This window comes from Perissodus microlepis, chromosome 20, assembly GCF_051167445.1.
Source record: "Perissodus microlepis isolate ML-2025 ecotype Zambia chromosome 20, ASM5116744v1, whole genome shotgun sequence".
NCBI classification, from domain to species: domain Eukaryota; kingdom Metazoa; phylum Chordata; class Actinopteri; order Cichliformes; family Cichlidae; genus Perissodus; species Perissodus microlepis.
In genome coordinates, this window is record NC_140480.1 from 29,962,148 (window position 1) to 29,977,922 (window position 15,775).

Sequence of the window (15,775 nt, forward strand, 5' to 3'; positions counted from 1 at the left end):
GGATGCAATACAATTAGGTCTCAAATGTGCTAATGATCGGAATCAAACGAAGGTGATCCTGAGGCAACAAACAAAAGCGTTTTAGTTTTATTGAAACGTGTTTATGTCATTAAGGGTTGTTAGTACTGCCATTCATCTGCACCCGTGCTGTCTTATTAGTTCTCTTGTTCATAACCAACATGACAAGAACAACAACAAAAATAGAATAAAAGATGAAAATAATCAGAAGTTTAACTTACAATTGTTTTTCTGGGCCATGCTGACGCCTTCCCCTCGTCTTTCGGTCTTTTTCTCACTCTGACAGACTTAAAGCTGCCCCAGACTTAATCTACAGATTGTGATAATCAGCCATTCACAAAAGGGACTGAAATTAGTCTGAGCATGCTCACCTATGAGTTCACACCACACACACACACAGTGTAGACCTGAAATGACTTTGAAGTATAACTGCTACTGTTTGTATAAAACATTGAGGTTTATATAAGAAATTTTACACTTTGATTTAGATTCTGTGGAAGCGTGCTTTAAGTTAATTGAAATTAAACACAGGATTGTTTTGGTTATTTAATTTTTTTTAACTTAATTGGGCTTAGTCAACAGAGTAAAGAACTCCATCACTGGATTTCTCAGGGAGGATGAGCACAGATCCTGAACATATTAAATCAGAAAAATGATCAGAATGTGAATTCGGGACCCATTCGAAAACTTCAAAGATACTTCCAAGAATAAAATGTTCTTATTAATCTCTTTTTTGGGTGCTTCAGTTTTGGTGGTTTTCTCTCGGGAATCTGCTTTGGATCTCCAGACCGCTTCTTCCGCACAATATAAGGTGAAAGTAAAATTAATATTGTCTAGGCCCCTGACATAAAAGTGTCCTATAGCACTGGTGACAGTGTCTTGTGCAATAACCCGGTGGCCCTCTGACATGATTAAATTTCCTCAGCAGGAGAAAGGCCTTTACACCTGTTTAAATCAATAGCACTGCCTCATGAATCTGTGAGCCCTGGAAGGTCAAGCAACTGTGGAACTTTCTGAAACCATTTCACATCCGCAGAGTGAATTCTGAATGCAGAAGTGAAACCTCCTCCACTCCTGTAATCACGTTCGGTAAGCATGTATTTTTTCTTCTGTTTACATTCAGAGGCCTGTATCACAAAGTCCTTAACTCTCATCTGCATATACAGTTAGTTGCATAAACCACGCCAAATTTACGCAATAATTAAAACCTTTAAAGTCATGATCTTTGGTTATGTGGCCTATGTAGACACATTGAATTGACAGTCCTGAGACTGATGTAATGCAACGATAGGTTAAATATTAAGCTTACCTAATGAACCTTTTACAGTTACAGTTTTTAAGTTATCACCTAGTTGTTCGGTATTCATCGCATGTAGGGTTAGTTCTTATTCTTTGTGTGATGGTGAGAAAATAAATACCCCTCTGTACATCCATAATGATGATCCATCCAACAAGGACGGTTAACCTGAATGATAATCCAGACTGAATACTGACATACAAATGTACTGAAGTGCAATTGAAAAGTTATACAAGCCCAGTCCTGGCACTGAATGAATCTTAACAAAGTAATTCAAATCTGCAAAATAACTTCTGCTACTCAACAATAGATGGCAACATACTTACCAGCTTGCTGGTTTGCGTTGATGTTATAAATGGAATGGAAACAATTTAATTTAAAAGGTTCACATTCACTGACTATGAAGTTCAGTTTTGTCTGGCATTAATGCTCAAAGATACTTTTTTTGCACTAAAGCAACATACTCTGAAATCACATCATCTTTCAAAGGCACATTTGTAATGAAATTAAAAGATGTTTACGGCACAGTCCTAAAAAGGTCATTTTTCCTTCCATCCACCTTCGTTCATTTGTTCAGTTCAAAGTTGTGGGGAGGCTAAAAAAATCAAAAATATCCCACATTCACAACAAAGGCTAATTTAGACTTACCAGATAACCTAACACATGGGAGGAAGGAGTAGTTACGCAGACAGAACCCACGCAAGCACAAACTTTTTATTTTTATATGTCTTTACTCAACAAATATGACTTTTTATGCTATCCTCAAAATGTCACTTGGTTTATCCTGACTTTTGGTGATTTTCTGGCGAACATAATCGCAATCAAAAAACATGAATAAGATGAAATGTTTGCCATCAAAGGCTACATATGGATTCTAACAGAATGATGTGTGGACAAATATCTTAAAAAGACAACACACAGTTGTGGTGTATAAACTCTTCAGAAAAGCAGCTGACAACAGCTCTTGGTCACCAGTTGGGGGTAAAAGCTACAGATTGAGTCAGTGTAGTAAATTCACCTGTGTGATGACCTTGAAGACAAGCTTCTACTCCTACGTGCTGATTCATACTGAAAACCTGAAAAGTAAATGCTCTTTTCTTGGGAAAGAGTAGCATTCCGTAATAGTGTAGATCAGGGTCAGCAAATGATGTGTGAAGAAGGACAACCTAACTGTAAAAATCACTGTGTATTGACAAAAGTACCTAAGGTGAACAGCATTATACATTACATGTCTGAAAAGGCCGATTATGCTCTTGGAGTCACCACCGTTCACGTTAAAGTTGAATAAACTATAGCTGAGCATCTTATTTCTAAACACGAAAGTTAAAACCATTATTTGAATTAATAAGAATATGTTGTAGCATTCATCAAGTCACACTTGTTCATGAAGTGTCACGAATTGCTTTCAGTACATAACACCTCATCATCACAGGTAATATTAATCTCACTTGATAGAATTAGTTAAGAGTGCTTCAGAATTGATTGCACATTGTCTTGAAACAAAAAGTTGCAAGTTAAAAAAAAAAACTATTGAAGTTGCCCTGGAAACTAATCACTCTAGACTAACTACATGGTCCATTTATAATGGAGACTGTAAACTAATGAGCCTGTTTCGTATGCTTGTCATAGAAGTATGACATTAAGACATTAACCCATTATATTACTGAGATTTTCTCTTCCTATCCAGTCGCCATCATTTGAAAACACCCAAGAAAAAGTTATTTTCAACACACTGCGTCTCCAACAGTTCTGAATTTAACTTTGCTTGTCATCTCCTGTGACACAAAAGTACATATACACTGAGCTAACACTCTCCAGAGATTTCCATTTAGCCTTGCTATAATGGTAGATGGTGGTGGTAGACAGTGTATTTTTTATCTTTAGGCTTTTTGCTCAAAGGCAGCATTAAAATAACATGCGTTGAGAACAGCGGGCAACATGTCATGTGACTGTAAGAAAGGAATAACATCCACATTTAAATTAGCGTATTTACCATTATGTAATGAGTTTCAGAAGTACATGCAGGCAACTGCTAGCTGCTTTCTTCTGCGCTTTGTGCTAAGATAAGCTAGCTGGCTAACTGACCTATATTTACTTTGTGGCTATAAAGGCATAAATTCGTAAAGTTTTTATTGATGTTATTAGCAAAAAAAGCCCTGAGATGGAAAAAGACAGCAACTTAACAGAGCTGCAGAAAACGTCTGTCAATTTTCCATCCATCTCAAGCCATGCATTGCATTTTCAGATAAGTTTACAGTTACCATTACCGAATTTCTATCACCTAAAACTGCCATAGCCCCTAAGCACCACTTAAGCAGTGTTTGTTTTTGATCTTGCAAAGCAAGATCCACTTATAGTTCAAACAGACCTATGAATTTTAGATCTTGATGGATCACTAATGCTTCATTTAGTAGGCATTAGTGACCCATCACATAATTAGTTTTTGGATAAGGGAATAATATTTTGGTTAGGTTAGCACAAGCCTCTGGTTTAATGCTAAACTGAATAGACTGAAAACTAAATACAAGAAAACTAAGCCAAAAACTATAAACAAGGAACTAAAACTAGGAAACTGGAACATAGAACTTGGAATTATAAGGAGGACGACACAACAACACGCTGAGGAAGACAGAGGACTAAATACACAAAGAAAAAAGCGAAACATTGCTGGAACAGATCTAACCGAATAGACAGAGAGGAAGCAAAACAGAATACAATAAACACAGGACAAGGGACTATCAAAATAAAACAGGAAACACAAGAAACACACTGTCAGACAGATTGGGACTGGGGAAGAACAGACATGAGAATATAACTGACTAGGGAGACAGAAAGACAACACAGTCAGGACACAGGAGATGCACAAACATAGAGACAAGGGTGACTAGATGTGACACAGGAGAGGCACAGAAACAAAACCTAAAGACTAGAGACTACAAATATAACCAGAAAATAACTGAGAGAACTAGAAATACAAATGACTACACCATGAATAACACTAAATCCTCACAAGGGTTGAAAGAGAGTGTTTAACTGCAGTCCCATATTTCAGGCTTTGGAGGCAACTGAGACCAAACTGAGGGGCTAGACCAACTGAACAACATCCATTTGAGTATTTTGGCTCAAACAGCCTTGTAAAATTAACTGGTGGGCATGGTAGGCAGGCACTGATCTCCTCTAACTGAAAAAACCTGAGTAAGGGTAGTTCTGAAAATGCTAACCTACTACACTTTAATGCCATAGAATCATGTTTTCTGTCACTGCTGATCTACTTGATTAGCTCAAGATAACAACTTTAATCTTCAAAGAAAATCAAAGTAATACCAATATTTGTTTCAATTTATGTGTGAATAACAGGAGACGCCCAATAGTAACTGCACAAAAAAGAACACAATGTCTGAATGCGAATCTGCAACTTTTCATTTTGTTTTTTTTAATCACACATTGCAGTATAATTGTACAAAGAAAACAGGGTGCACGCTTTGGTTGTCTTGGACAACCCTTTTAGATTATGAGAGATAAGAAAGCATAATGAAAGTCTGGAATCACAACAGCCCCAAGAGGGGTGGAAGGCTGCCTTCCATCAAATCTTACTTTATAATCTTACTTCATCACAATCCAAGTCATGCTTCGTTCTTAGTAACTGCTGTGACACTTCACCAACTGTACGCAGACAAAAGCGATTGTCTCACCTCAAAGTGAGAATCCCAGGTAATTTTCATAGTGGAAATAATAGGATTTTAGTCATACATAACTCCCTGTTGCTACAGTTTCTTATATTTTAAATTCTACTGAAGAATAAAGGAAAGCTGTCTATAAACATATTGTATCGCAGAGGGAAGATGGGGTTAGTTGTAAACAAAGCGCGGATGAAGGATGATCAGTACTGGAGACGACCAAGCTTCCATCCGAGGCTCACGGATGTTTTTAGGGTTTTATTTGCAGCACTGAAGATTTTATACCGGAATAGTCTAAAAGTTAGTAATAACCATAACAGCCCCATGAGGGGATATTTGCGTTATACAACAGACAGTCAGAGGGCTCAACAACAGAGGTACATGTTGTTATTCTGAGCCATCCATGAGGCAAAAAAGGAAAAAAAAAGAAAAAAGTTTGGGGGTTGTGACAGAAAAAAGGCCACATTGTACTGCTACTTAAATCAAAAAGATTTATCCTCTGGGTGACATCAAAGTTTTATTTGTATTTATTTTTTGGCCTCAGGGTGGATCTTTAGGAAAGGTTATTGCTGCACACGTCTTTTTAAATTTTGGGATATTTTTGATGGGACTCGTGTTTCTTTTCTGACGTGTTGCCAAGAATAATAATAAGATGACAATTTGCTCAATAAACCCAAGTTTTTCATGCTATCCCCTGAGTTGCTCAATTCACCAAGAATTTGGCTGCAAAATGTGAGTACATGTTATCTAAAGATATCTAGAAAATCTTAAGTGCGCGCATTAAAAAAAACATGATAATAGAGTAAAACACTTTAGGAACCAAAACAGTATCAGTTCAGTATAATTAATTATTATTTTATAATTATATTTTGTTAATTATTTGTGGTGGCTGTGAAAGCTGAGTTCAGTGTATTTACGTACCATGCCAAAACACCACTTTAGCTACACTGCAACCATGGGGTCTTGCAGTTAAGATAAAGCATTTGACACCATTTCACAGCAATAACACTGTGAGTATAAATGGAGGCCAAGCCAAACAAACTGGCATTCCTTCAGCCATTATATTGCATGTCGTGATCCAGATTATTCTAGATATTTTGCTGTCAACAGGGAACACCAGAACCTTGTTAGGATGTACATCTTAGCATGGATCGGCCTAAGAACTTTCCAGAAGCAACAGTTTTGATTCCTGTCTGTATTGACACATCCTCGACAACAACTCCCTGTTTTATATGCTTTGTAGATTAAAACGCATTTTTGTAAAGAACTAAAAAACATGTCAATCAAATCAAATTTTCTATGATGCAACAGACTGGCAGATCTAAGTTATATTACACAAATGTAATATCCACTGGTATGTGGTTTCTGCTTCCAGTTCAAGGTCTGTTTTCTGCTACAGAATAACTAAAAAAATAACCGTTTCCTCACCTCAGAGCAGTTAATGTATTAAAAGGAAAAGGAAAAAAATAAATACATTTACTTTATTAATGTAACTGTTTTCAGTGCAAGAGCAATGCAGCAATGCCAAAGTACTTTATAGATGAAGCAGTTAGTCAGTTTATCATCAGTGAATTTTGATTAATAATTAATTAATTCTTTGTAATTTATAAATGTGTGACTAATTAAACCCTCGACCTCGCAGTAACAAAGCGACTCTTCTGCCATGGCTGACGTTTTTCTCTAAAGGTTTGGCTCTATCTACTACATAGAAGGTTGGTCTGAAGGGTCATCTATGTCACCGACTGGATCATGAAAATGGTGTGACTCATCCGGCATTAAATATTAGATTAAAGCGTTCTCTACCCCACATTTAATGTTTCTTTATCTCTTTATTAGAGTCATCCAGAGACTTTGAAATGTCATAGTACAGCGGTCCCCAACCCCCGAGTCGCTTGGAGTCGAAGCTCGGGTGTGAAATTTATGGTTTTCAGGGTTTTTATCGTTAACTCGGTTTCCCCGGGTCTTTACCTGCGTTGTAGTTGGCCGTCTTATTGTGAAAGAAGTGTTTACGCGTTACCATGGTGACCAGAGAGTATTAAGGGGGAGAGAGGAGGATGTTACTCTCATTGTTGTTGGAACATTTCTGGAGGTCGCTGCTAATAAAGTTACACAATTACACAGTGAATTCGCATTTATTATTATATTTACAAAATACCACAGTTTTTGTCTTGGTCGTATCATTTTATTTTGTTGTATTTATCCGCACTACCTGAAAGGCCGGTCCGTGGCGCAAAACAGGTTGGTGACCGCTGTCATAGTGCACAAATTTCTGATGTATGCCTCAGTTTCCTCTGATGGGGTTTAAAGCAATGTATTTCTACCCTTTAGTCGTGCATGAAACCATTTTTAGTCAGAATATTTTGCAGCTATAGAGTTTACTTTTAGATTTCTTTACACAGATGGGTTGCTCTTGAAGCTTGATGAGCCGACTCCTCTGGAAAAACCACTGCACATTCCAGTGGCCCAAACCTGCTTCTGGTGCTTTTCATAATATTTCCAGCTTCTCCTCGATTTGATTCTCTGCTGTCTCAGCATCTTGAAATTTCACACTCCTACCAATTATATATATTTCTTTGTCTCTATACTCACAACTTATCGAATCAGGATGTAGTCTAGGGGGGCAAGGGGTTTTTGATCGTGCCATCTATAGGTGGAGTCCTATGCAGGTATTATGCCCTTAAAAATGTGATTATTTAATATAAACTGATTTTAAACACACCTCCTTCATTGTCAGTGACCTTTATTTCCCTGGTTAACAAGGACTGTTTTAGATAAACCAGTAAAATTGGATGTCTGCACCTTCTTTGTTCAAATTATTGTCATGTTAATCTAAATACAAATGAAAAGGCTATACAAAGTCAGTGATTCAGCCAAAAAATAAATAAAAAATCAGGTAAGAGTGGCTTGCTTGCTCTTCTTCTGAATACAGATTGAACAACAGCAAAAAGCTTTTCAGCAGAGCTATATTGTGGCTCAGGCTCATCCAAGGCTCTCTGGGGATGGCTGGGTCAGAGAAGGAAGCAGCAGCAGCAGCCTGAAACTAAACTCCATCTATCACACTTAAAAAGCTGCCCACCTCCACCTAGCCACAAATATGCCAGGAGATGTTGGGGGATTATAGAGGGATTTTGCAGCGAGATAAAGCTGTGAATAACCATTGGCTTGTTGTTTTCCATTAAAAGAAGCCGATATTGTTTAAGGTTAATTACTGACTTGGGGACATGGTTCAAAAGAATACAAGTCCCTGCATAATTGTGGGGTATATTAACCAACTGATTTGTCTCAGACAGGGTACATTTTGAAGAGAAGCGACTTAAGGTAAGTCTGATAAAAGAAAAGGCAGCACACTGAGGACAAAATGAATCAGAATAAGATTAGAGAAGTAGTTTTTCCCCCTCATTTAAAGTCTCTGATAATTTTACACTGATTAGCCATAATACACATGTAAAGTACACTTAGTCAGATTTTGTTTCCGTCTCACTCATGCCACTTAAAAAATGGTTGCAGGGGATCTTTTATGGCCTCTGTGTCCTGATTTATTCCTGCACAACTTCCAATACCATAAAGATAAATTCAAAAGGAACCAAAGCTTCCCAAAAGAGCTCTATACTGCGACAAGATGATCAGTACTGGTTTACCCGTCAGAGGTTTTAATGTTTTGGTGTGCATGATGTGTGCATGGCCTTGCTGATACTAAGATTATAAGTACAGGATTACTTAAAAACCCTTAAAATAAAAAATGTTGAAGGCAAAAGAAAAGATTTATTGCACCCTTTTTGTATTTCTTTTTTGAGGAGGGGCAATAAACCTGTTCAAAGAAACCACAGTTAACTTTTGTGAAATTGTTGACCATCAATCCCTCTGGCAAAATGATTAGAAAGCACTGGACCTGTATTTATCTACGAAGGCAGGGGACGCAAATCAATTAGTTAAATGATAAGCATGTCTTAAAGCCATAAAGGCCCGAGCGACCTGTAATTTTCTGCTTCTAAATTCAGACGCAATTAAAGTTATTATATTTTCGCCCTATTACATTTAGAAAGCCAGGTGTCCTACCAGATAGATAGTCAAGACGACATTACCTTGGCCTCCAGAACAGCTGTCCTTTAACGTGCATATTAAGCAAATTATAGAAAATCTTGAGGGCCACCGTCCTTCATTGGCTCAATATTGTCTAAATTAGGAACATCCTGCCTCAAAGTGATGCTGAAAAACTATTCCAAGCATTAGTTATTTCTAGACTGGACTACTGTAATACCTCATTATTAGGAAATGCTCCAGGGTGAGCACTAAAGGAAATTAGAAAGAGAGATCACATTTCTGCCACACTAGCTTCTATTCACTGAATCTCTTTAAGATCCAGAATAGAATTCAATATCATTCTCCTCACAAAGTCCTGAATGAACAAGCTTCAGCATACCCTAAAGACTTCACATTAATATATTATCCAATTAGTGCACTTCGTTTACAGATGGCAAGCTTACTTGTGGTTCCTGGAGCTTTTAGAAGTACATTTGAAGGCACAGTCTACAAGTGTTAGGCTACTCTCCTGTAAAACCGGTTCTCAGTTTAGGTTCAGGAGACTGATATCCTCTCTGCTTTTAAGACTGGGCTTAAAATTTCCTTTTTGATAACTTTTACTGCCAGAATCAGGTGACCCTGAACCATCCTTTAATATTCTGATATTGGCCCAAGCTGCCGGGGGACCTCCCAGCACCTCTCCTTCACTCGCTTCTCTTTAACTCATCATTCATTTATATGCTACTAATACATTAACCTTGTAACTTTTCTCTACTGTAGTCTGTGCCATGTCCCCCCTTCTCTCTGTATATACCTGTTCTTTTTGCAGATATCTCTAGCTCTGGTAGAGCTACATGTTCCTGGTCTGCACTTACTGGTCCCACTAGCCTGCCGAGAATATCAGCTTATATCTGAATAACAGCTGATGTCAGTAATTGTCCCACATATTTACTTGCTAGCTATTGGGGATAAAGCGTGCCTCCCGCTAGATTCATTTATTTAAGCAAAACTAAGAACACTTTTACTGCTCCAAAACTGCATTAGGTAAGTTGCAGCCAGAAGTTCAATAACAGAACATCACTCAGGTTCTGATCAGGCAGGCCATACATCCCAATCACGCCTCTCCAAGACTCACTGCTATTGCCTACATGAGCATTGAACTCTCCCATTGGGTGATGGAGCAGGTGGAACAGCTTCCAGCAGCTTCAAATATGCTGGGGTCTCTAAGCTGTTGTTTGGAGCATAAGCACAAACAACAGTGAGAAATCGATCCCCAGCCAGAAGGTACAATAAAGCAACCCTCTCGTCCACGTGCAAAAATCCAAATGTATATGCAGCAAGCCGAGGGGATACAAGGATTCACAGTTTGTCCACAGTGAACACCATATTTGAACATAAGGGTGACCCCATAAGTGCATGAACCATAACCATCCATCCATGCTCTTTCGTTTATCCACATCAGGGTTGCAGGACGGCTGGAGCCTCTTCCAGCTGCCACAGGACGAGAGGCAGGGCACACCCTGGACAGGTTGTCAGTCATCACAGGCTAACATACAGAGACAGACACCCATTCACACTCACATTCACATCTATGGGCAATTTAGAATCACTAATTAACCTAACCCCACTAAATGCATGGCTTTGAACTGTGGGAGGAAGCCGGAGTACCCGGAGAGAACCCACACAAACACGGGTAGAACATGCAAACTCCACACAGAAAAGCCCCGTTCAGGTGGTGATGTCGAACTCAGGACCTTCTTGCAGTGAGGCACAAGTCCGATCCACTATGTTGCCTGAACCATAACCACTGGGTGTAATTAGTTTTTCAATGGACTGCATAGAGGCCTGTTCCTTTTCTTTGGACTGCAGCAGCATACCTGAGAACCCGCAGCAATGCGATGCAGACATGGCAGACCAGATCTTCTGTTTTGTTACACATGAGAAAGGCAAAAATATATTCAATATGTATAAAAGGTTTCTTCCTGTTCGCCCCTCCACTCCCAATCTTCGTCATATGACTGTCTGACTTCACAGAAGCCTTTTTCCTGTTTCTCATCAAGTGCTTGCTCATGGAGGCAGACTGAATCACTGCATTTTCAGTTTGTGCGTTAATATTATAGGGGTTTTTTTATGCTACAACATAAAGTGAATTCAGGTGACTGTTGTTGGGAAATGATGTTATATAAATAAAAATTAACCGAACGGAAAATGAATCAATTTCGATGTCAGTGTTATTCATTTTTTCTTATATAAAAGTTGTCATTTTAATTTGTTCTCTATTGCTAATGTTAATGCACGACAATCTGATGGAATCCCCGCTTTATTGTAGATCTTAATTTTACATAGCTGTACCAACATAGAAGTAGTGTCTGTTATTGGCGTTTTCATTTATTTATTTTTCCATTACCTGGTAGTGCTCAGTGTTCATTTAAAAGTAAACAGCCTCCTCTTTGACTGAGAGGATTTTTTAATGGACTCTGCCTAACCGTATCCCAAAATTGGGTTAGATGTAGAGAGCATTCAAGTGTAAAATGTTTCTATGCATCAAATCATTTTATCTGATATAGCATATTACAAATGCAGATCCCATAATGCACTATGCGTAAAAGCACTGCTCTTTTGTCTTTTGACAAGGTGAAAGCACTATTTAAGAATGCAAATTGAACTCTGAGATTGAAAGGATGAACAAAAAAGCAATTTACTCTATCAATTTACTGTATTTTTGAGAATATTGTTAATCACTGCTCTTTGGATAAGGTTCCAGTAACAAGGCAATATTTTAGTAAGTAAACAAACCTAAATAAGTCATTATCACCCTAGCATCCAGCTACTAAACACCACTGTACAGTAAAGAGTCTCCATCTGACCTCTGGCCCAGCCAATTTCAACACCATATCTCTTCCTCACAGTGGAATTATAATTAATAGGACAGATGCATAAGAAACTGCTGTATCTTGCTGTCAGATGGTTTGAAACATTCAGGTTACTGGTCATCATTATTTTCATGTAGAGATACACAATTAAGATTGAACCTGAAAGTAACTTTGTTTTGCTTCTTGAATTTTATTTGCAGATTAAAAAAACAAACAAACAAAAAAAATACAGAAAAATATAAACTACACATCTTAAGGCAGGTTTGATGTGACCACACTATCAGACCTGCCTTCTCCTCAATAGTGAGTGGAAGCAAGGACAGCTAAGATTAGGGCAACTGATGAACTGGGCATTAATCAAACGTGGCAAGTGTTGTACAAAAAAGCAGAAAAAATAAGAAGCAAAAGTTACTTCCTTACAAAATTATCCAAAGCAGATTAATGTCCAGAAAAAAAATATAATGTACTTTGTCTAACAAGCAATAATACGCTAAGGCCTTGTCAGGAAGGATGTGTATTGCAAGTGGTCGTTGGGGGTTAGCTAAAAAAAAAAAGAGAGCGCTACTGTCACGGTTCTGGGTCCGTTGGGCCCAGTGTTTTGAGTTTATTATGTTTTGGTTTATTTTTGCATTATGGATTGTTTTCTGATGTTCTGGTGCTTTGTTTATTATTATCATTATAGATCTGTTTCTGTTATTCTTGGTGAGGGATCAGTTCTTAGGTTTTGGGTTCTCATGTGTGTTGCAGTTTCTGTTCAGTGTCTAGTCTGTCTCAGTGTCATGTCTGCATCTGGTTTAGTAATTCTTGTTTCCTGTCTTATTGTGAAAGTCTTTGTCTTATGTTACTGTGTGCAGCGTAGCTCCCCGTCTCGTTAGCCCTGATCTCCCCCAGCTGTGTCTCCCTTCTGTTGCCCATTCCCTCATTACTACCCTGTGTATTTAAGCCCTGTGTTTTCCCATGCTCGGTGTCGCGTCGTACCATCAGTTTATGCCTGTGTGTTTTTTGGTCTCAGTGTTCAGTCCTCACTTCATGTTTTGTTTTCTTGCCAGCAATAAAGCTGAGGTTTTTGAGTTGCATTCCGTTTTCCGAGTCCTGCATTTGGATCCTCATCTCTGCCTGCCCGCACACAGAGCCGTGACAGCTACACACAAATTTCTTTCTTTCTGATTGCTATCATTGGAATAATTTACATGAAAGATGCCAAGTTGTCTGCAAACAAACACCTTTTACCTTCCAGGCTGTGGTGAAACTAAGAAAAAATGCAATGTAAATCAGAAATGGAGAACATTTGCCTTCAAAGTAAAAGCTGTCTCTTACCGCTGCAACAAATACATTTTAAACACAACAAATCTTACCTTTACCAACCAAATTTTACCTCCAGTTTACGTTGCATTGTACAGTTTTGCTACCACTTGGAATTTAGCTTGCAACTGTTTCCTGCCAAGTCAGTCTTTTCCATGGAAGCCACCAGAGATGGGGAGTAACGCATTAAAAGTAACACGTTACTATAATCCTACTATTTTTTCAAGTAATGATTAAAGTAAGGGATTACTATAGCAAAAAAGTAATTAGATTACTGTTACTTTCCCATAAGCAGTTACTGCGTTACTGTGCTACTAAACCGTGATTTTATTTGAGAGTGTCTCATGACAATGACGTACGAGTGTGCGACATCTGTGGTAGCAACAGATGTGTGTAGATCCACAATGGATAATAAGGAGTGTAGGAGAGAGTACGACCATGCAGCGTTTAAAGCTTGGAAGCACTGACATTACTTAGCGTTTGATTCCATAAATCAGAATCAGAATACTTTATTAATCCCTAAGCAAATTATGTAAAATGTGTATGTAAAAAGTGGCAAAAACCGTCCACTGTAGACTCTGCGTGGAAAGAAAACTTCTTTCTACAGCGAAAAATTAAACTTCAAATCTGAGCAAGCACCTAGCACGCTGCCACGGGAATGTGAAATTCACAGAGAAACCCCTGGATCCCCCCCCCCCCCCCCCCTGACATGACAGCTGTGGTTACCACATCCAATTCCACCAGGCAAACCTCCACCGGCCCCACCCCTGCTAAAGACTTAAGAGCAACAGGACTTAATGCTGCTGAATCTTTGATTTTATTCCTTTTTTGCTGTGTTTTACTTGCATCTATTTTAAAGAGTGAGCGTAAACACAACAAGTTATTTTATTTATATGCTGGAATATGCATAAAATAGGTTTAAATGTCAAACAAATTTCTTCAAGTCAAAGACAGTTGCATATAATTACATTTTTGCTTGATGCATAAAGTTAAAAGATTAAAACTAATAAAAACAAGTTTTAAAAAGAAACTTTTTCATTTGATTACATTTTATATGATGGATTATGCAGAAAAAACAGATTTGGGCTGAAAGCTCTATTGCGTTATTACAGATTCAGGTTGTGTATCACGTTTTTAAAAAGTAACTAAGTAATAAAGTAACTAATGATGTTTCAAAAATAAGTAATCAGTAACTGGATTACTTTCCTGGAGATGTAATCAGTAATTAGTAACTAATTACTATTTTCAAGTAACGACCAACACTGGAAGCTACATGCAGCCTGCCAGCAAACAAAGCAAGTGCAAAGAGGTTTTTTGTGCACATATACCTCTTTGTGACCAAGACTTCCAGAAACACTCACCAATAAGCCACTGAATACACACCAGCATCCGGCAGTTACCAGGGAGTCACTGACCACTCTCTAGGCTGAACTGACTACCAAAAACTTCCAGTCACCAATCTCAGCTTCCTCGGGAATACATATTTTTCCCTCTCAATGCCAGATGGTCACTAACCTGTATCAAGGCCTGTGCGACTGGTACCTAGGGAATTTAAAAAGAGACATTAACTTATTGATTCTCAAAACAACACAGACAGGACACTTTTCAGCCTGAAATGTCACCAGAAAATTACTCCCATGTGCTTACCTATTTTAAAGCTTGTGTCCTCGAACATTTATCCGCCAAATGATTCAGTGCAGCCTACCAGATGGTTTCAATCAAAATACTAAGCTTGAAGCTGTTCCACTTCACATTTTCAGGTGTATTTTATTTGAGTCACTGTGATCTTTAAATTGTAATGTACATGTTGTGAACATAGACTGACTGAATTTGGATAAAACAAACAACTAAACGACTGACACTGGACCCATTTTTTATTTCTTTTCATTTTAATCACTGCCTGGTCAGCCTATATTTTATAAACCAAAGCAGAATACACCATAATAACAATATAAAATAATGAAAAGCATTAAAACTAAACTTTGACACCCTCTCTAAGAAAGTGTAATATTATAATTTAGGGTCTACTGAAGTCATATTATACCCAGGTCCAGATTTTTATTCTGGGAATAAAGTAGCTTTGCTCAAAATAATCCTCTGGATTTGTTCTATTTTTATTCAATTCAATTTAGTCACTGTCTGAAACAAGTTGTTTTACTTCCTTTAAACTCATTTTTCTGTCCCTGGTCGCCTCGAGCAAACAAAAGCAGCAGAACCTCTGTGCTCACCACCAGAGCTCTGTACCTGAGATTACCATATTCGTGAGGTCTGCTCTCAGTGACCTCATACGGAGCCAGGAGGTGATAAAACTGACTGAAACTTAACAGTGTGAAGCCTGAAATATTCTGGTTCAGATCATAATAAATGCCCTTAAACCAAATTATTTAGAATTTTGTAATATTTATTTACATTTGCTACGTTGCCAAGAGCTAGATGACAAGATACCTCTCTCTTATCTGTGCGCTAACTGTGAGGCAGGAAACAGGAGTTGCTCAAATTTGCTTAGCATAAAAACGAAATGTTGAGAAACAGTTAGCCTTACTCTGGACAAAGTTCAAAAATAAGTCAACCGTAACTTTTAAAATTCT

General features: G+C 38.0%; 1 protein-coding gene across 1 annotated transcript in view; it reads right to left on the reverse strand.

The window, feature by feature from the left end:
• LOC146364848 (putative N-acetyltransferase camello) overlaps positions 1–13,852 on the reverse strand; it is a 31,593-nt gene extending 17,741 nt beyond the window's left edge. Inside the window, exon 1 of the mRNA XM_084916121.1 lies at positions 240–13,852. Coding sequence (XP_084772247.1) covers positions 240–258 — 19 coding nt within the window. The 5' untranslated portion in view covers positions 259–13,852. The remainder of the gene's footprint in view (positions 1–239) is intronic.
• Between the last annotated feature and the right edge of the window lie 1,923 nt (positions 13,853–15,775).